At 34.9% G+C, this 22,251-nt stretch overlaps 1 protein-coding gene across 5 annotated transcripts; it reads left to right on the top strand.

The window, feature by feature from the left end:
* The first annotated feature begins 7,018 nt into the window (after positions 1-7,018).
* Positions 7,019-22,034, top strand: LOC120773910 (uncharacterized protein CG43867). Of its 5 annotated transcripts, none has more exons than XM_040103099.1 (10): positions 7,019-8,208; positions 8,265-8,502; positions 10,161-10,294; positions 10,413-10,835; positions 10,906-11,188; positions 11,751-11,863; positions 11,970-12,149; positions 19,428-19,523; positions 19,734-20,075; positions 20,345-22,034. In XM_040103099.1, exons 1-10 carry the CDS (start codon positions 7,024-7,026, stop codon positions 21,644-21,646), a joined length of 4,296 nt encoding a protein of 1,431 aa, XP_039959033.1. In that variant the 5' UTR covers positions 7,019-7,023; the 3' UTR covers positions 21,647-22,034. The 5 variants fall into 5 exon arrangements, with proteins under 5 accessions (XP_039959033.1, XP_039959032.1, XP_039959029.1 ...); XM_040103098.1 differs by having other exon boundaries at positions 11,970-12,179; XM_040103095.1 differs by having other exon boundaries at positions 9,924-10,294; positions 11,970-12,179.
* The last annotated feature ends 217 nt before the right edge of the window (positions 22,035-22,251 follow it).

Raw genomic sequence — 22,251 nt, 5'->3', positions numbered from 1 at the left:
CGCGACAGTCACGCTGGCGCCGTTAATGCATATGGGCATGTCTGTGTAATCACATGCATGTTTTTGCCCATTTCAGCGCGTACATGAATTTTATTGCATACTTTTTGGCGCTGCAGCGCTTGCTATTTTATTATGTGCATGCTTATTGGCAAAGTTGAAGTTTTGCACAATTGTATTGCTCGTAAAATGGTAAAATATTTGCACTGCGACACTTCGCCGGCGTTTCTAGAAAAGCGCATTTCTACTCAGCACCGCCCGCTTGTCGTCGCCTGCGTTTCACGTTGCATTGCCACAAGCTTACTGACTGCCTTTCTCCCTCTTTTTACGCCATTGCATGCTTTATCGTCTTTGACTTATGCCGATACTGATTTTTATGGCTCCAACTGCCATTGCATACTTTTGTGCGCAAACCAGGCGCCAGTATTTCGAACTTTGCCTTTCAGTTTTTCGGCTGACAGCCTTAAATTCTTTGCCCAACTATTAAAATTCAAATATATTTTCTTTTTTTCGCCTTATACGCATTAAAAATATCAGTTGCTGCCCCTAAATGTATGCAATAATATTTTGTATGAATAAAATGTCGCATGCTCGCGCATAAATAAGTACGCCCGCAACCCCATAAAGGTCTAAAAATATTTTCTTTGTGTGTATTTGCATATTTATCGCTGTCTGCGCATATTGGCATATAATTTAATATCCTTTACTGTTAGCCAAATTTGCCGTCGGGCAGCAAAAGAACTTATCTTGCTGTCTGCTTTATCTCCAGCCACGGTTTTAATGTTGTATTCAAAGGATGTTGTTTGATATGCCTTGCGAATTTCCTTCTACAATTCTGGTTTTCTCTCTCTCCCTGTCTCTCTGTCTCCCACTCTCTTTTTTAGCTTACCTTGCCTTTAATTTCTCTGCACAGTCCCCAATGCAATTTATTCGCATATATTTTCGGCACATTTGCCGGTTTGGCAGTTTAATGAGAGTCGATAGCAGCTGTTGAAGCTCTGAATATTCATGAACACTTACGTAATTATCATTTTTAAATATTTATTCCGTAATGGCTTGGAAATGAAGTTCTTATTTAAAATAAGTGTCTCTTAGCAAAATTAAATTTAAGTTCCTTGAAAGTTTTGATTTTACAAAATATGTTTTTCGGGTTTTAAACTACTTTTCCGTCATTACACCGTAGTTTCTGCAAAGCTTTCTATCTCTCTCACTCTCTGTCTTACTCACTCAGTGACTCAGTCATTAAACCATAGCTTTCTTTGTCTCACTCTCTACTTCACTCACTCTGTGACTGAGCCATATTCAACGCAAAAGAAGCAGCTTCCTAAATCTCTATATCCTTTAGATAAGATCATTATAAATTCTTCACATATTTCACATCTTCAACCTCACACTGTCTCTCTGAATCTTTGAGATATGCTGCTAATCATAAGTTCTTTATTCAAGGCTATAAAATTCTTGAACCCAATTGGATACAAGATACAAGATTATGTTAAGTCTTTAGCCCAGTTAAGGATTTATGAGTTTCACACACAATTTTCGATTTCCGCGTAGAAATCTAAGGGTTGCTCAGCCAATGCGTACCCCATCGATGGTAACAACTGATATGCTGAAGTTACCAAGCCTTACGAATACGGCAGGTGTGGCAAACTAAGCTAAGTACTTTGAGAGTATCCTAAAACGATTTTGCTTGGAATGCAGGAGCATTTTCTCAACAAAAATTACTTTGCCGTATCTTCTGGCTCATTCTGCTCGTTTTACGCTCAATGCATGGTTCAAATTGATGATTTGCTGTCTGTAGCGATTAGTAGGTTTTAGAAGCTCGTAATATACCACATACTTCTGATCCCACCAAATACAGAGCATTTCCTTCCTACCGATTCGATCTGTTTTTGCAGTCGATATTGATGGTTGCGCCGAATTAACCCATGATTATCTCCTTTTTGGATACTTAAAATAAATCCATGTTTCATCGCCAGTGATAATTCGTTGTAAAACTGATTTTCTTTCGTACCTTTATTGTATCATTCTCTCTCTCCCTCTCTAGTTATTCTGCCTTTATTTCTCTAATTTCATTTTTATAACATACTATACATATATGTATATGTAGAATATGTGTCCAAAAAGGAAAAACTTGTGTGCTTTTTCTTCGGTCCTTAGGCCTCCAATGTGTAATTTTTCTTCGAAATTTTTCTTTTTTGTTCTAAATTTTTTACGAGCACCACTCCAAACATTTATTTGCCTGGGAATTACTAGCGCAACTGACAGCTGCATTTTATATCCGCCAGAAATAGAAGAAAGTTTGCTTGTGTCAAACGAAAATTGCATTTCTGTGCTTTCTTAAAATAAAAACAAAAAAAGGAGCAAGAAATTTGGAACAACAGTGAGTGCTTTACTCATATAAATTCCAAAAAAAAAATGAGAAAAGCATGTACATACTATATGTGACCTGGTCTACGAAAAGGGGGCTAACGTGCGAAAACTAGTTTTCTGAGAAAAGCTGTTAAAAATAATCGTCAGTTTCTCGTTATCTCATTAATTGTTCTCCTTTTTTGACACCTAAGCCCCCTTTTCGTAGACCAGGTCACATATAATATATTCGCTCTCACCAAAGTACCGTTGTGTTTATTACAACAAAAAAATGAGACGTTAAGAAAGGGTTAGACTGCAAATATTATTTCCTTTATACTATTTTGCTGCATTTTATTGATTTTCAATTTTTTTTTTTGCAACAAAAAGTGCTTCCTTCCGTTACCTTGCAAATTTGGCTGTTACCTGCGGAAATGTATATTGTTGTAAAGCATGTCAAGGCATTTCCACTTTTGGCAAAAGCAGTAAGGAGCGAATTTATTGCTAATAGCTGTGAATTGGCAAGGGTTGCCAAGGCAGTTATTAAGGGAAATATAGAAAAAATATTATTTTAAACATCTGTATATATAGAGTATACTATAAACAATATTATTAAAAAATATATACAACTTAAAATCTTTGAAAATAATACAGTAATGTTAATAAAAACAAAAATATGAAATACATCGCAAAACATAGAATGGCAGTATAAACAATATTATTATAAAATATATACAACTTAAAATCTTTGAAAATAATACACTAATGTTGATAAAATAAATTTATGAAAACATCGCAAAACATAGAATTACAAACAAAAGATTGGATAACTTAAAAACAACCTTTATAGCATAAAATTGAAAAAAATTTAAAAGTATGAGTTGACTTGGCATATGACTCCATACAAACATAGCACCGCATAATTAAAATTAAAATAAAATATTAATTTATTGTATTAAGTCAGTAAAACCAAATTTTCTGCCCAACAAAAATAAGAATATCTTAAAAAATATATAAAAGGTGTATAAAATAACATAGATTCAATTATGAAATTAAACTAACGTTACATCGCATAACATAGAATAATATAGTATGGTATTGCTTAATTAACATGACCACATTGTGCATAAAATATCAAAAAAAAAATACATTATAAGTTAACATAACACTCCATAAAAAATAATACCGTATGAAAAACATAGCAATGAGCAACTAAAAAAAACAATATAAGGTCAATTAAGTGAAATTTTTGGAACTTAAAAGTTAAAAAAATACTATTAAACTGAGAATAAGTTAAATTGATATAACATCGCAAAACATAGAATAGCATATAATTTTTATTAAATTAATTAAGTGCGATTAGGTGAAAGTTTTTGGAACTTAGAAGTTAAAAAAAAAGTATTAAACTGAAAATAAAATTAAATTAATATAACATCGTGAAACATAGAATGTGATAATATAAAATAATTGAAAGACATAACTTAAAAGTAACTTATAATGCTATAAATGGTAAAATATATAAAAAAATGAACTAGCTTAACATAACATAGCATAAAAAACATAATAATAATTTAAAAAAATAATTAATTTAATTAAAAAATAATTAATTAGTTATTTAAAATCAATCAAATAAATTTTTATGTACTTATTATAAAAAAATAAAAAAACATCGCATAACATAGAATGGCATAGCAACGCATGTCATAGTAATAACAACATATTAAATGCAAAAACAAATAATTTCATAATCTAATTTAACATATGTAATACAATATTAAAACATTTAAGAAAACATCGAAAAACATAGAATGGCATTACTTATCAACTTATAATGTTTTACCAATATACAATAAGCACATCCGCTTAGAGCTACAAAATGTGTATATTTTCTTAAACATTTAATATTAAAAGTATTTCCAACAGATCTGGCATCTGCATGCACCTGGTAAACTTAATGTTCACTTTAATCAATGTGCTTAACAGCCAATAGCACACTACCAGCTTAAAGCTAACCAACCTGCCTGCTATCTGCTGAGTTGAAATGAACAAAAGCTATTGTCTCCACACGAAATTGCCACTTAAATCCTTAAATCTTTCTTCAGCTCAATAAATAAGCACAACTTCAGTGACTCGGCGCACTGATTGCTTATATGTATGTGTTCATGTATGTATGTATGTGTGTATATCCGTACTTAATTGCACTTACGCTTTGACAGCTTACCGTTATCTTTGCGCTGCAGCATAATTAATGTGTGCAGGTAATCCTTTACAACAACAACACACACATGCTGCTGTAGATACACCTAGCAGAATCAGCAAAGTACCGTTAATTGCATGCTGAAGCCAGATTTGAGAAAAAATACTAAAGTTTAATGTTACCGTTAACGCCAATGCGCACGTAAACGCCTTACTAACTACACTGATTCTAAAACTTTTAAAGTTCTGCTTAACGCCTCAAGTCAGCTGGCCTCTATCACTTCTTCACAGCTTATTCTGCTCTTTACAAGAAACAATGGAAACACTTCGTAAATGCTTTGGAAATTTAATCAACTCGTTTCTCTATCTGCTTCGTTCTCAATTGCGCCAATAATTCTTTACAAACTTTTCTTACACAACTTAATTGCTTTTGTCTTACGTTGGACGGTGTAGAACGGACAGGGTTGCATTTTAGTGCAATAAATTGCGTGCGGTTGAATAAGTAATAGTCAAAGTGGCTGCCTTGGATTACCACTATGTATTTAGTCTGGGCTTTGAAATCATATTTCATGACTTTGGTTAAGCTAGCTTTGAATTCATCTCTCTCACCATCAAGCTTTAAGATGACTGTTTCTTGGAAAGATCTACCTTATTTCATATAGTCCATAACCAGTCTCATTTCAAAAAAACTTTTGTCGACCTTGAATTCATAATTCGCAGCCTTGATCAGGATAGCTTTGTAGTTCCTGAGCCTAAGTGCGTACATCTCTCTCACCACCGAACTTTAGGATAGCTGTTTTTTGGATGAATCAGCACTTGTGAATATGAAATAGTCCCCAACCGACCTCTTTTCCAAAGATCTTTCAGTTGCCTAACATAATTTTTTCCCTTAAAGACTTTCAAGTTTTAAGTGCTTTCTCCAAGAGCTGCAAGAATTTGCGAGAAGTAATAGATGAATTCATGTATCCTGAATATGATGTTAGAAGAACTTTGTAATGAGTAGTCAGCATTTCTTAAAAAAAAACACTGGTATTGAAATCTTTATAACATTGTGGACTTCTCGGTTCATCGAGTTCATGCAGGACAAGTCCAATAAAACAGGGATTATATGTAGAAAAAAATAAATAAATAATAAGATTATGTCATAAATCCTGCCGTCATATCTCGCAGTATTTCGGGAAAATCGTGTCTAAACCTAACCATACAACAAAGATCGAGTCAGAGCAGCTGCTCTAAAACAGAGAGCCGATCACAGAGCTCAATTTTACTGCTGTAGCTATCCCGTGCTCTTTAACTGCTCTCTCTGAAGACAGTTTAGACCACTCTAACACTTTAATCTGATTCGAAACCTTTTAAAGTATGTTTCGGAGTTGTCGAACTTAACCGCAAATTAAATTTTTTTCTGGTTTCAATAGCTTTCTTAACTTTGTGCTAAGCTTTAAATACTTTAACTAATACTGGGATCTCTCCCACTTCGCTGTATCTTTAAACTGTAAGCAACTTCGTTTAGGCTCATGCTTACTGCAGTCGCTTACTCTCACCTAACTGCTTGTTAACATTACGATGGAACACAATAACTTAATTTGTCGCATGCGTGAATCGCGTATCGTGATTTCATGCGCCAAACGGAGGCTGTGAAGACTAGCTGCTACCTTCCTTCCTCTCTTACACACACTGTTCGCTATTGATGTAATAAACAGCTGAAAACCAACAACACAAACACTTAAATATCTAAGTTTCACGCCAAGTTTTATAAACTCTTTGTCTACACGCGTGTCGGCGGCTTCGGCGCGCGTCTTAGACACGCTACTATGCTGCGAAGACTATTTTCTCGTCCTTGTTATGCCACAAAATCGCTGTGGTGACGTCTTTTACGTTGCAAGATTACTTAGATATCCGACTACAAGACGACAAGACCTTTCGAGTAATGGTAGTGCCAGCACACCCGCGGCTTGCATGACTCAAGTTTGCGTCACAGTGAGCGCCTGCAACCCTTTTCGCGTAATTCGAACTGGGCGTTTCTTTAATGCAAACCAAATTGATGCGCCCGGCGTCGGGTAAAGAAATGTTCAAAGTTTTAAATTAAATTAACTTTATCGCCAACTGGTTTTGGGTCGTTAACTATTAATTGGCGTTAGACGATATTCAAATATGTTTGCACTTTTGTGGGCGTGAAAGGGTTGTGTGGGCAGAAAACTTTGCAGACAACCACAGCAGGGTAGAAAGTGTTCGTAAATCTGTGATGAAATTATATTGAAATTCGAATTTAAACTCAAAACTTTGAAATCCGAAGTTTTATGGGGCATGCGAAGGATGAAAATGGTTATCAAAGCCTCCAAAAAATATTAATAAACCTCACGGATACTTCTAGCTTAAGGCGAAAGGCAGATCTCTGACTTTTCTTTTATCTTGCAGTACCTTCTCTCCGCACATACATATTAATCCAAAATTTACGTTTTTCCTCCATTTCAGGTGCGGGCTATGGAACAGCGGCTGAGTGAATGGCCCAAACCACCACAGTCAGCCACCAACTCGCCGATCCATCAAAGCCAACAACAGCAACAACAACAATCAACATTAACCGCACAGCAATCAGCTAGTCTTCCCACCCAAGAGGCTGAGAAAACCATCACCTCATTGGAGATACAAGTTGAGGAACAACGTCAATTGCGTCTACACGACGCTCGACAAGTCGAAGCAAAAGCGGCCAAAATCAAAGAATGGGTCACCAATAAACTGCGTGAACTCGAGGAGCAAAATCAATTGTTACGCGAACAGAATGTTAAATGTAATCAACAATTGGAGCTATTAAAAAATCATATCGCCAATCAATCGAACCGACACAGCATTGTCGGACCACATCCAGTGCGCAATAGTCTGAGTTTGGATGTGCAAGAATTTGCCGATTCGGCAGAGGGACGAAGACGCAGCGAAAGTTTAGATCCGCAAGAGATCATCAATCGCCCATTAACCGCTTCATATCCGCATCATCAGCATCGACGCAATCTCAGTATGGAACCGCAAGAGCTCGAACGTAATTTAGTTGCGGCTGTAGATGGTTTAACGCTCACACCACTAGCCAGCATCTCGAAAGCGTCCACAACGCGACCGGATAGCTCGGATACCGATACAGCGCACGATTATGCTGAGATCTATACACCGTCGTGTGAGAAGCTGCCAGCCTGGATGAAAAACAATCCAGCGTTGATGGCGAGCGGCGGCAATTCGAGCACCACAACCACTACCAGTGATCTGGGCGTGCCACGTCCCCCCACGCCACCATTACATCGTTTTCCCAGCTGGGAGGCGAAGATTTATCAAGTAGCCAACGATGGGCTGATTGGCGTGAGTGAGGAGAACCTAGTGCAACATCAGCAGGATGTGCATCCAACGCAGACGCAGTCACAACCGCCACCCGACATACAGGAGTCCACAAGTGGCGCGGCGTCCGCAGGCAGCAATAGCGCCTGCAATACGCTAGCGAACGGCGGCGGTCACGGACGTGCTACGCCTTCAAACAACGGCACATTGGGCAGCACGCGCGGTGAGAGTGGCACTGGCGGTAATGGCGTACCGGGCACACCACAGCTGCCCACACGGCAGCAGCAGACTGCAAGCGGAGGTTTCTGTGATATATCGGTGCCCGTTTATGCCACCGTCAAAGGGGTGAGTGTTAACGCCCTGCCAATTAAGAAGGTAAAATTAATTCGTTTGTCTTTCAGCGCGCTTCCCAAATACGTTCCATGCCCTTCACGGGCGACTCCAGTGATGACTCGAGCGATGGCGAAGATCACGCCGTTATGCTTACGCACAATTCACACAACTCATCGAGCACCGACAACACTGAAACATCCACGTCGGGTAGCGCATCGAGTCCTTCGAAGAGTCTAAAGACATCGTCGAGTTTGAGCCCGGCTAAGCGCAGCGGTTCAGAGAGCCCAAAGAATACGAAAGCTCGTGGTATGTATGAAAGCATGAAATTCGAAATGGTTTTGGGAAAACAACGTAGTTGATTGTGCTTGCAGACCTACTAGTCGAAACACCTAACCAAAAACAACTAAACACCTATACTCCAATACTAACTAACTAAAAATACCTCTATATATTACTGTACCTGTATGCACTATTCTCGTTCTTTATGTTTTGTTTTTGGTGAAGTATAACCAGTAAGCTTATAATTCCCGATCCTAAAGTCAATTAGTGGCTCGTAATTTTCCTTATGATAATACCACCTTTAGTTCTCATTTATCTATTTACTTTTTCGTACCACTTAGTAGCCTAAACCCTTTCAGTACCACTAAAATTCTTGGTTTTACTATTACTTAAAGTCGCTTCAACCTCAAAGCCAAGCTTCCTCACGATCTTCCATGTTAAGCTGTCAGAGGTTGCTTTTATCGAAAGAACCGAATAATTACAATCAACAATCCTTTCTTAAATGAGACGTTTTTAGCTTCCGATCGCCTCAGCACTTCATCCTTAATATTTGCAACTCTTTTGTTATATAAAACTCCGCTGAAGCCAAGAGCTTTTACGGTAGCTTCCGTGCTCGGACCAGGGCCTTCCTTTCTACGGGACCCAGGAACGATTGTATGAAATTATTGGCGAAGTAATCTACAATAAATTGTTCCAGAGCACCGAGCAGAACTCCAACCCGGGAGGAATTGCCCCCGATCTCCCCACACCACTCTCGTACACTTCATCGGACCAAACAATTCTACTAATAAAGTTGTCAATATTAGGAACAGTCTCAGACAAAAACTGAATAGCTTTCCTATAAGAGTCTTCAGAAAGAGCCTCGAAGTTTGCAGCCAAGGATAAGGTTCTTTTAAGAGGACTAATTTTACGAATTTAGCGCATCGCTAGGGTGATATTATAGAGATAATCTAATTTTAATATCCACCATTGTTTCCTTAGTATATAGTTGAACTCTAAGATCAACCCTAATCCTCAACCTAACCCAACCGGATTAGATTGTCGGCATAAGAGCTCTTGGCTCGATAAAATACAGATTAATTCGGGTATCGTAGAACCGACTGTTGTAGTAATCGGTCGTTCCTAATCTGAAACAGTTCTCCAAAGCTTTTCCTAGTAGCTAAGCGTTCCGAAACTCGTTAGACCCGTAGTAATATTTAGTAGTCTAGAAACCTTTTGTCTAACCCTTCCTCAACTTTCCCCTCCACAAAATAGTTTTCTTAGAAAGATACACATTTTTTGCAAATAAAATAAAGTTTCTAATAATTTACTTTCTATATGCACCCATTAAATGTCCTGGTCTCATTAACCCTTCTAAAACCAACGAAAAAATAATCAAATCAAAATTCAAATTATTTGGCTCTCATTTCCATTAACCTTGTATCAAATAAAAAAATTCTGTTTCGAAGCTCACCAAATGCACATATCCACCTCACATTACACCAACACAAATATCAAACACAACAATCATTACAACACTATGCACACCTACAACAATACACAACATTTGGGTCCTTACACCAATACAAATACATTACCATTACCAAATCACAACAACAATGCCAACAATCACGCGACTACCAACAATCATCTACGTCTCCCCCACATGCGTGGAACAGTAATTTCAGATATTTCCTTTGAATCAGGCCTGTCGGATGATTACGCTTTGCCGCCGGATGCGGTATCAGAGTCCACGTGCATGGACGCCTCCATGCCGTCGCTGCTAATGCGACAATCGTATGTGGATTCGCCAAGCAAGAAGATCGAATCGCTCGAAAAGGTGAGTACTTATGAGAAGCCGCTACAAAAACATTCAATTTGACTTGCAGCTCATATCCGCTCTAACTTAAACTCACGCCTACGCTCTAACTGCAACGTTTTTCTTCTCTTTCGCTTAGATGGGTCATCTCGCCAAACTCGGTGGCAAACTAAAGACGTGGCGTAAACGTTGGTTTGTGCTTAAGAATGGCACACTTACCTATTGGAAGAGCCAACACGATGTAAACCGTAAGCCGCAAGGTCAGATCATGTTGGATGAGGCGTGTCGCATTAATCGCGCCGAAGGTGCTTCCACTTTTGAGATTGATACTGGCAAGAAGGTCTACTATCTCACCGCCGATTCGAATGCAACTATGGATGATTGGATACGCGTGCTGCAGAATGTGCAGCGTCGCAATGCGACCAAGCTGCTGTTGAGTCGTGACGATCAGAAGCCCACCATACAGGGTTGGGTCACAAAAGTGAAGAATGGACATGCGAAGAAATGTTGGTGTGTGCTTTTGGGTAAAATGTTCCTCTACTTTAAGGCGCCCGGCGAGACGGTAAGCTAGTTTTGCAAATCCCGTTAAATCTTAGTATTTAAATCACATTTTAACATTGAATTGCTACTAGAATCCGCTTGGTCAGATAAATATGCGCGATGCACGCGTCGAGGAAGTCGAACATGTTTCCGACTCTGATTCGGAAGAGCGTGAAGAGCCGACACAAAGTCAGGCACGTCTTACCGTCGCCATTTATCCAGCACATCAAGGTCCCACATACCTTATACTACCCGGCAAGCAGGAACGTGATAATTGGCTATACCATTTAACTGTGGTGTCGGGTGGTGGTCCAAATGCGGGCACACAATACGAGCAACTCGTACAAAAACTTATGGAGACTGATGGAGATCCCAGTGAGTATTCTATTAATATTCTTAAAGTGGTTTTTATATAAAGGGATCGGTTAGTTCAGTAGTGACAGTACGGACTGACAGTAGCGGACAAGAAAAATTTTACTGACTATGGAGAATGATTTCTTTCGGCAAATTCGTTGTTATTGTCTCAATTAGTAGGCCAGGAATATTGACCAAATGATAGCGACAGATTTCTTTTACATTTCTACGCACAACCGTAATTAGACGTGCATTTGACGAATAATAGACTCGAAAATGTTTTTCCTTTATATGAGTCCATTAGTACTCCAGAGTCGTAAAGTTTCTAATCAGTTTGGAGCACTTTGCCGAGCAACAACTAGTCAGCGATCTCTGGACAGCACATGGGGTAGAACGGCTCGCAGTTTTACCGACAGTAAACTCCTGATCGACTCACTGCTAAAGTTAAACTTGAGACTAAATGCCATATAGCTTGAGCTTTCGTCTAATGTAAACGAATGCGTCGACCGAAAGCGAAAACCATTATAAAAAGCACTTACTGGTTTCAGTTTATTGTTTCATAACCTTACTTTTTGTCTCCCAGATTGTGTTCTATGGCGCCATCCAATTTTATTGCATACCAAAGACGCCATCACATCGCCGCTTACCTCGCTACACTCGGAAGCCATGCAGCCCGAAGCTATTAAATTGTTTAAGGTAAGCTTTGCGTCTATTTTACATTAGCTAAGCAAGAATAAAACCCTTCAGTTCTCAAACCACATTTTCTTCAATACTTAATATTTTTATTCTTTCTACTTCGCAGAGCATTCAACTCTTCATGTCAGTGGCTGTTAATCAACCCGGCATCGATTATCACGTCGTCTTGGCACAAAATGCTCTACAACACTGCCTGGATATGCCCGAACTGCAAACGGAAATGATCGGCATATTGGTAAAGCAGACATCACGGCACACGGGCCAGAAGCTTAGTGTCGGCGTCCAGGTAAACAAGAAACTGGGCAAGCAAACGCGCGTAAGTTTTTTAAGTTGCAAAAGCTTTTCATGTTTAGTTCCCTTGTTGTTTTTACTTTTGTTGATTTAGTTAGTTCCTTTAGTTTTCATTTATGTCTTGATTCGTTAGTAGTTCCACTTAGAGCATTAGTGTCGATATTACTAACCCAAATTGAACTAAAACCAAGCACCAAATTAGTTAACTAGATCGGTAGTTATTTAATTCATTATTTTATTGTACTTTTATTTTCTTACATTTCAACTTTGTTAGCTGAATTTACTGCCGAAATTGCATTCTTTGAAGTTTTAAAACTTCCTCGGCTTCAGATTTTCAAAATAGTCAAATTTTCATTTTTCACTTAAATTATTATCAACCGACTTTCGGCGGCAACATTTTTTGAGCTCCTTGCTGAAAAGCATATATTGTGCTTCAAGACTCTGCGAACCATATAGGTCTATCAGTTTCTGTGTTCAGTAGTCGAGCTTCGAAACTCCGCACACCGTCTTTATAACGGTTCCTTAAGGTTCAAAATCAATTCACCTGACTATAAGACTAGTAATTTTCGTCTGTATTTTAGTTCGTTCCCTGACTTTAAAAAACATTCGAGATCCTTATCTTAAGTTTCTTCGAGACCATTAGTCATAAACAATTTGTATAGTTGGCACTCGCGCTTATAAACTATGGTAAGAGCTTTACTAGTATCCAGATATTTGTCGAGAATGCCTCTTCATTGACAGTACTTGAGATCCATAAATCCGTATTCGTTTCAGTTTTATAGATTTGTCTGTCTTCGTAGGCCGTCCGTATTTGAATCACCCATAACGTTTAAAATCATTACAGTTCCCAGTTTATAATTGTCTTCTGATGTTTAGAATCTCTTTTAATAAAGAACTATCTTCGGAGACCGTCCGTATTTTGGTTCATCGCTTGACGTTCAAAAACACTCGAAGTCACAGTTTATAAGAGTCTTTTAACATTTAGAATCCCCTTCAATAAAAAAACACTTTCTTTGGAGACCGTCTGTATTTTAGTTCGTTCCCTGACGGTTAAAAATATTCGAGCTCCCAGTTTTTAAGAGTTTTTAATCACTAGAATGCCTTTTCACTTACAAAATCATCAATTTGCAGTTTTTCACCTTCAAATCTGAAACCTTTTCTTGAGTTTGTGCGAGAACTAGAGCCAAAAGCACCTTTGTGGTTGGTACTGGCATGTAGTTAATCTCAAATAGTGGCTTTCTTAAACAAAAGTCTACTTTTAATACTAATGCCATGTTCACCTTAAAAAGGAAAATATCTCAAGCTTTCTGTTTCTGAATAATACGCCTTAGTTCTAATTTTGGGCATCATCTGAACCTACGGGAGCTGGAGGAACCAATTCTGTAAGAATCATAGTGAGATAAATTTGATTTATAAGTTCACAAACTGAAAGACTTTTTAACGACCAGAGGTTATCTTACAATATCAGCTCTCGAACCCTTCCTCCATTGAAATGATACACACGTCAGATAATATCCGATAGGTTGAGCCGCCCCTTAGCTCAATGGATCCACAAGCTCTTCTAATTTATGGATCTCCCTATATGTGGAAACTCTAACCATCTTGCAAGGTTGCCTTAAAATAGCTCAAGCACAAGCTATCTTGTTCATGGATTTTCTCTCGTTTTCTCCTCACGTCTTCTAAACTAAAATAACTTAAACACAAACTCTTTAAGAGTAATTCTCAAATGATGTTTACCATACAAACTTATTTTTGATTTGTCATTCTTCAATATTTAATTTTTAATTATTTTTTATTCGATGATTTATTTTATTTTTATAATTTGCATTTTGCTACTTAAACATTTTTTATTTTACACTGTAAAAAATTAATAGATCTCGTCACTTGTAAATTATTTTTCAATGCGCTTTTAAAGAGCTTGCGATCGCCTGCGTAAAAAATGAAATGTAATATAATTTGTGAGTGTTTTTGACGTGTGTTATAACAGTACACGTAACGGTACACAAAAAACATCATTTACATTAAAAACAAACCATAAGCAACACAAACAAATTAATAAGCTAGGGTCAGTATATTCAGATGATGTTTTGAACTTTTTTTAAGGCTTTCAAATTAATTTTTTACGAAAAAAATTTATTGAGATTTCCTTAGGTTTTTTTTGAAAGTTTTGAAATTAATTTTTGAGGAAAAAAATATATTGAGATTTCTAGAGGCTATAGACATGGTTAGAAATCACAGAAAGTACTCAAAATCATATGAAAGGTATAAAAGAATTTGAAGATGTTATATAAAAAGGTATGATAAAATAAAAAAAAGTTAAAAAAAAATAAAAAAATCGCTTTTAACGAAAAAAATTTAAAAAATGTAATTTTTAATTTAAAATTAAAAAAAAACAAATTTAGTTTTTAATTTTTAATTTTTGAGAAGTGAATTTCTTAATGGAAAAAAAATTTAAGACTCAAAATTAATAAAAAATTAATGAGAAAATTAAAAAAAATAAAACTTCGGAAAATTTATTTATTTACTTTTTAAAAATTTAAAAAAAATATATATGTATATGGATATTTTTTTTTTAAATTTCTAAAAAAATGTTGGTTCTGAAACGAAAAAAAAATTGTTTTTGTCTTAGAAAATTTTAGTTTAAATTTTGTTCTGAAAGACAATAATCGCTTTATATTTGTTTATTTTTGGCAAATTATACATCTTTAAGAAAGGTATCAAGTCTAGGCCAGTCTTTATAAAAAAAATATATTGAAATTAATATAATATAAATTGGAGAGATATTTGAAAACAATACATGATAAGAAATTACTGTCTTCTATATTACAAAATATAATATTTTTTAAATAAATTTTATTAGACTCACTATTTTTTTGTCTCTTTATAAAAATTTTGAATTTTTTTCTTATTAAAATCAACCAAAATCAAAAGAAATAACACTTTTATAAACATATTTTTTAAAAAATATATAGATCGGAAGAGATTTATTTAAAAATAATATTAAATTTTAAAATTAAAAAAAAATTAAAATAATTTTAAAAAAATTATAACTATTAAATATCAAATATTTTAATTTCTTGTTAGATTTTTATTTTATTATTTTAAGTTTTTTCGTTTTGTAATTTTTTACTAAACGAAAATTATTTTTTGTCAAGATTATTGCATGCCCAGTAGAAACTCATACAAATTTTAAAATATCTACCATTTAGCATTATACGAATAGTAGCGCGTGCTTGTCAATATTAAACATACATACATACATATATGAAAGTAGAGAACTCGATAAAGTTTTATTCGTAAATCAAAAATGAAAAAATCAATTTATTTCAAATTTTTGAATTTTAAAAATTAAAAAAAGAACAAATTTTAAAAAAATTTAAATTTTTGACAAATTTTAAATGTTTGACATATTTTGAAATTATTCATAAAACAAAAATTTAAAAAAAATAAATTTATTTCAAATTTTTGAATTTTAAAAATTAAAAAATTAAAAAAAATCAATTTGAATTTTTTGGCAAATTTTAAATTTTAGGAAAATATGGAAGTTTTTGACAAATTTTGAATTTTTTCAAAATTTTTGAAATCAATGATTTTTTTTTTATTTTTATATTAATATAATTTTTATGAATGAAGCTACTTTATACTAACATATTTAAATATTTCCCCTCATAACTGTCTCTTAAATAAGAACTAGCCACTGTAATAGCAAACATTTTTCTATAATGTAAATTTAAAAAAAATTTTAGAAAATTTTTATGGAAACTTTTTATTATTTAAAAATGTTTTTCACTCCACTAAATCACAGATCTTAGGTAAATGCATATATACATAGGTGGGTTGAATTGTACTTCGTGCAATGAGAAAATTTACATCCACTAGGGTGTGTTAAAAAGTAACTGCTGCGCACAGGAAATTTTGATTTTTCCCGCAAGCGATTACAGTTTAACCTACCCGCGTACTTATGACTTTTAACTATTCATATATGCCATATAACTATTTTATATATTTCACCGATTTTTTGTTCAAAGGAATATTTTGTTTTATTTTTTGTAAGAATAATAGTGTCTCAGTCAAAAAATGCATTAGAACTTCAAAAAAAATTTCATAAATGTCTAAATGGCTACATATATACATATCACATGTACTTGCTGTAAATTTGTATTACATTTTCGTCTACTACACACATCGTACACTTAGAAAATTTACAATGAAAATACTGCATACCTTATATATGTATGTAGCTCAATAGCTGTTTAAAACACTCAAACTATACTTTTCACTCAATTTTTTTTCAAAATTTTTATGTGTGAATTTTCTTAACATTCCTTACAATATTTTTTTCTTTTTAACATTAGTTTATATATTTTCTACTCAATCCGACTTACGCAATGCACTCAAATTTTTTCACTCCAACATTTTTTACTCAATTAACACCAATTCACTTAAGACTTCGTCATATTTTGAGTAAGATCACTAACTTCGAGTGCAAATGTTAGCGAAACTCAAACGTTTATATTCACATCACTGAACATAACTTTAAAGAACTCAACTCAACTTTACACTCACTCAAAACTTATGTTTTTTTTCTGAATATTTTCTATTTGTACCCAAACTTACTCAGTGTATGTTTGTGCTCTCTTGAGCGTTATTAATCGTTCAATGTGCTATCAATTGTTACTCTCTCATAGCGTTTTCATATGTGCCATAACATTTAAAGTATAATGCTATTCTCTCAGTGTAAATTATTCTTTCAACAATACTTAAATGCTTTCTGTAAACTATTTATTTCATCGAATAATTAGTGCTTTTTAAAAATATTTATTTATAGTTTACCAATTCTTGTTTTCTGTTTTCATATCTAAGATGATATATTAAAAATAACAGTAAATTGTCTTTTTTTCGAAAGAAAATGGGATTTCAAATTGTTTTATTTAAAAAGGTTTAATATAAAATTTTTAATTTTTTTTCAAAGTTTTTCTAAATAATATTTTTCAAATTTAGAAAAAATATTGTCATTTTAAAATAGGAATTTTCATTATTTCAAGATTTTTTTCAAACTTTCGTTTTCCAATTTTTTACTGAATATTTTTTTATTTATTCCAAATTTTAAGACAATATATCAGAAACAGCAGCGAATTTTTTCTAAAATTTTTGAGATTTAAGATTTTTTATTTATTTAAAAATAATTTAATATTCAGAATTTTAAAATTTTTTTCCACAGTTTTTCTATTGAAATGTTATTGAAACTTTCAAACTAAGAAAAAATTTATGATTTTAAAATATGAGTTTTTGTTATTTAAAAAAATAGCTAATGTTTTACGAGTTGGGCAATTTTTATTCGAAAACTTTAATTTTTTCTCAAATTTTATTAGAAAATTTGAAAACCGAAAACTTTAAAATTTCTCCGAATATTTTTTTTTATTTATTGCAATGCTACAAAAATACAAATTCGAAGCTTTTCTAAATCTTGTCTTGTTTTGACAATTTTACATTTGAAACTTCTTTTCCCCCAAAATTTTATTAGAAAACAAAATTTTAAATTTTTTTCAAAACAAAATTTTTAAAATTTTAATTTGAAAATATTGTTTAAAAAAATTAAAGCACTTTTTTTTAATTTTCATTGTTTTCGAAAATACTATTTCTTTATTTGTTTTGCATTTTGCGTACAAATTGAACAAGAAGAATTAAAATAATTTATTTTAAAAGGAATCTTATTTATCTTATTGTTCGAATCGTTTTTATTAAAAAATTTCAAAACCGAAAATTTTATAATTTTCATTTTAATTTTTTTTATAATTTTAATCCGGTTTTTATGAAATATTTAAAAAAAAAAAAATATTGTTTTTAATGTAATTTTTTTTCAAGTTTTATTAAAAAATTTCAAAAACAAAAATTTTTCAAAAGAAGAATTAAAAAAATTTATTTTACAGGAAATCTTATTTATCTTATTATTGGAAACATTTTAAATAAAAAATTTCAAAACCAAAAATTTTATAATTTTCATTTTCAATTTTTTTCTAATTTTAATTCAGATTTTATTAGATATTTTCAAACAAAAAAATTTATTGTTTCCATTTATTTTTTTTTCAATTTTAATCAAAAAATTTTAAAAACAAAAATTTTTCAATTTTCATTTTCAAATTCTTATCTAATTTTAATCCAAATTCTTTAGAAATTCTCAAACAAAAAATAATTACTGTTTTTTATGTATTAAATTACATTTTTTTTTTTGAAACAAACTGATATCTCAAAATTAGCTACAGGGTTTTGAAAATGTAACTGAATATTTGAAATAAAAAAAATATTATTTTTTTTTTAAAGTTTTCTGAAATAATGAAAACAAATATTATATGTATAAATTTATGTTTTTTTGATAATTTTTTCGAAAATTTCATTTTTTAATTTTTTTTCTAAAATTTCGAATTTTTTTTAATCAAAAATATATAACGAATAAAAAGCACATAGAGTTCGATGTTCAAACCACAAAAAAATTAAAAATAGAATTTAATTTTCTATATCAATTTAATTTTTTTTTGCAATAATTTTCGAAATTTGCAAAAGAGATTGTATAAAGGAGTTAATTTAAAATGCCAATAGGAGGCACTTAATTACCTAGTTCTAAAAATTAGTAATTTTAAGTTTTAGTAAAATATTTTATTTCCTAAATGTTTTTTTTTCATAAAAAAATAATCATCAAAAAAATATTAAAATTTTGAAAATTACTATAGGCATATGTATATGATTCTCTGAATCGAAATTTTAGTGAAAATTTAAAATTCATAGTGCATTTAGTAAGCAAAGGAAGATTTGTAAATTTTTCGCTTATTTTAGAATAAGCATGTTCAATAAAGGGTTTTAGAACAAAAAACTACCCACAATCCTCACATTAGCACAACACTTACTTCCAGTTATACACACATACATATTTACATGCGTAATTATATGTTTAGAAAATATGTACGAAATTTTAATCAAAATTTGTAACGCACCAACCAAACTCAATACCTTTTTCTCTCGCTCTCTCCGCTCTTTTGTTTTCTTCTTTTGTTGTTTCTTTGGTAAACGTATGTGCGCTAACATATGCCTCAATCCAAAACTCCAAAACCAAATTTGGTGACGCGTCCCAACCCAAAAACGGCTAACAAACTAACTAAAACCCGCACTCGCCACTCGTCACTCGCTCGTTTATGTGTAACGAATGTGTGCAACCATAAACCAAACCAAAAACAAAAACAAAAAAACGGTATTCGAATTTGTAAATCGAAATTTACAGCAACTACTACTGTGCGCCACGCAGAGCCTCTTTACTTGTGATACACAGCAAGGTGGCGCCGCACAGGCCAACGGCAGTTCACCAACATCCATACAGGTATGGGGGGAAATTAATTTACTACTAACAAACTACATTAACTAAATAAACGAATTTTTGATTATGCATAAATTTCCTCTTTTTTAAAAACGCATGCGATTTCCAAACAGTAATTTCTGAGCGCTCACTATTACCGCTCAATTTGCACTCACAAAAATGCTCAAATTATATAAACTAACGGTTTTTCTCTCTTTTCTTCTGACAACACAGGCACCCGCTCCACCACCCATCATCGATTGCAAATCAAATCCACCCGCCTACTCGTTCGTCCAAGGCTGGCAGTTGCTCTCACTCGCCGTCTCGCTGTTTGTACCCAAATCGAGCCGTCTTCTATGGTATCTGAAGCTGCATCTCTCGCGTAATGCAGACACGAAAACTGAGACGGGTAAATATGCCGCGTATTGTGAGCGCGCATTGGAGCGTACATTGAAGAATGGCGGCCGCGAGACGAAGCCCTCACGCATGGAAGTGCTGTCTATATTGCTGAAGAATCCATATCATCACTCACTGCCACACGCCATACCGGTGCACATGATGAACTCCACTTATCAGGTGAGTGAAATTTTTGCTGGGCGTCTAAACTTTTAACAACCCTGTCAGGTTCCTTTGTAAGCTACTTTCTTAAAAACTCCGTTCAAAACTTAACGTATTCAAACATAAATCCAGACTTTTTAGAAAGAACAAAACTCTCTCCCCGTGTTACCTTCCCCGTAACGTTAAAAGCCCTAAATAACTTCGCATTTCCGTTAGATCGGATTTGATCTTCCAGTCGTCTTACAGCTTTTTAATGAACTCCTCTTTCTTTCAAACAATTTTTTCAGGTCGTCTCTTTCGACGGCTCGACTACAATTGAAGAGTTCCAAACTACACTCGCGCAGGAGATTGGCACACGCGACGCCACCAATGGTTTCTGTCTTTTCAGCGACGATCCGATCGAAAAGGATCTCGAACACTATCTTGACCCGCTCGCTAAACTCTGCGACGTCATCTCAAAGTGGGAGACTGCTTTGCGCGAAAAAGGTTCCGGTAAATTCGAAAATACACGCGTCATACAGTTGACCTACAAGAATCGTCTCTACTGGCGGCACACAGTCAAATTCGAAACGGACAAGGAACGTCTGCTATTTTGCTACCAAACGAATGCACAGATAGTGCAGGGACGCTTTCCGTTGTCGCGCGATCTAGCGCTCGAGTTGGCTTCGCTGATGTCACAAATCGACATGGGCGACTACTCGCACGAGAAATCACGCGGCACGGGTAGCAATGTTGGCATCAAAGCGCTCGATAAATTCTATCCCTACCGCTATCGTGATGCACTCAATGCCGAGCAGCTGAAGGAGGTGCAAGAGCTGCTCATCTCGAAGTGGATGCTGCTCAAGGGACGCTCAACGCTCGACTGTGTGCGCATCTACTTGACATGCTGCCGCAAGTGGCCCTACTTCGGCGCCAGTCTTTTCCAAGCCAAACCGCGGCACTCCGATCAAGCCATGGCCTGGTTGGCCGTCTCCGAGGATGCACTCAATGTGCTCGAGCTAAGCTCGATGACGCCAATGGCACGTTATCCCTACACCTCGGTGATGACTTTTGGCGGCTGTCAGGATGACTTCATGCTGGTCGTCTCCAACGAGGATACGCTGGCCACATGCGGTACACAAGAGCAAAAGCTGCTCTTCGCTATGAGCAAACCAAAGATACTCGAAATAACACTTCTAATCGCCGACTATATGAATGCTCTTGGCCACACCGTGCCCGGTACGCCACAAATGAATACGCTCACCCGCAATGGCTCGCATCGTTCGCTACGTTCACGTCCCGCCGGCGGTGGCACTGGTACCGGTACCGGCACGGGCACAGGACTTGGTGGTTGCGGCACCACCACAGCCGGTATGTCCACCAATGCGACCACAACGGCTCATAACACGCTCAACTCGCATGCCACGCACACGCTCAACTCAACACATTCGCATACACTGAGCTCGTCGCACTACAGTGGCGGCGGTGGTGGCATCGGTGGTACACATGTTGGTAGTCATCAGGGTACCATGAGCTCATCACACGGTCACGCGCATCACCATCAGCCGGATATATTAAAGAGTACGCCCGATCATCAGCGCATCAAGTAGAGCAAACGTAAGTGTAAATAGACTAGTGTAGACATTAGGTGATTATTTATTATTATTGCGCGCCAAAAAGTATGTTCAGTTTACGATTTAGGGATCAGTGACCCAAGAGGGCTTTTTTTATACAGTTAAACTATTTCTATCAAGCCGAAGTGACTCAGAGCCACAAACTACATCCCCTCATTCGAGCTATCCAACTTTGCTCAGCCAGGTTTCGATGGTGAATGAAAAGCCGTACTTCGGCTAACAAAGCACATTATTGCCGTGAGGTAAAAAAACAAATTTCTTCTCCGAAATAAAAATTTATTTTCATTTAGAAAGCACCAAAAGCTTGGTGAAGCTTTTTAAGAGCGAAATAGTTAACGCTTACAAAAAAACAGCTTTTCCTGACTTTAAACATTTTTTTTCATTCAAAGTGCTCCAAAAGCTTTGTGAAGCTTTTATAAAGCTTTTGAAGAAATATCGACATTTTCATTCCTGGGCTCTGTAGTCTTCCAGTGCCAATGAAGTATTTAGTTTAACCCTAAAAGCTATAACGAAAAGTCCCAAAAGTTTTCAATCACATCTAATTGTACATTATACTCGTAACTTTCTTCTTTTAATTTATG

This window comes from Bactrocera tryoni, chromosome 4, assembly GCF_016617805.1.
Source record: "Bactrocera tryoni isolate S06 chromosome 4, CSIRO_BtryS06_freeze2, whole genome shotgun sequence".
Taxonomy (NCBI): Eukaryota; Metazoa; Arthropoda; class Insecta; order Diptera; family Tephritidae; genus Bactrocera; species Bactrocera tryoni.
Note: the sequence above shows the minus strand (reverse complement) of the source record. Positions and strands in the feature narration are given on the sequence as shown.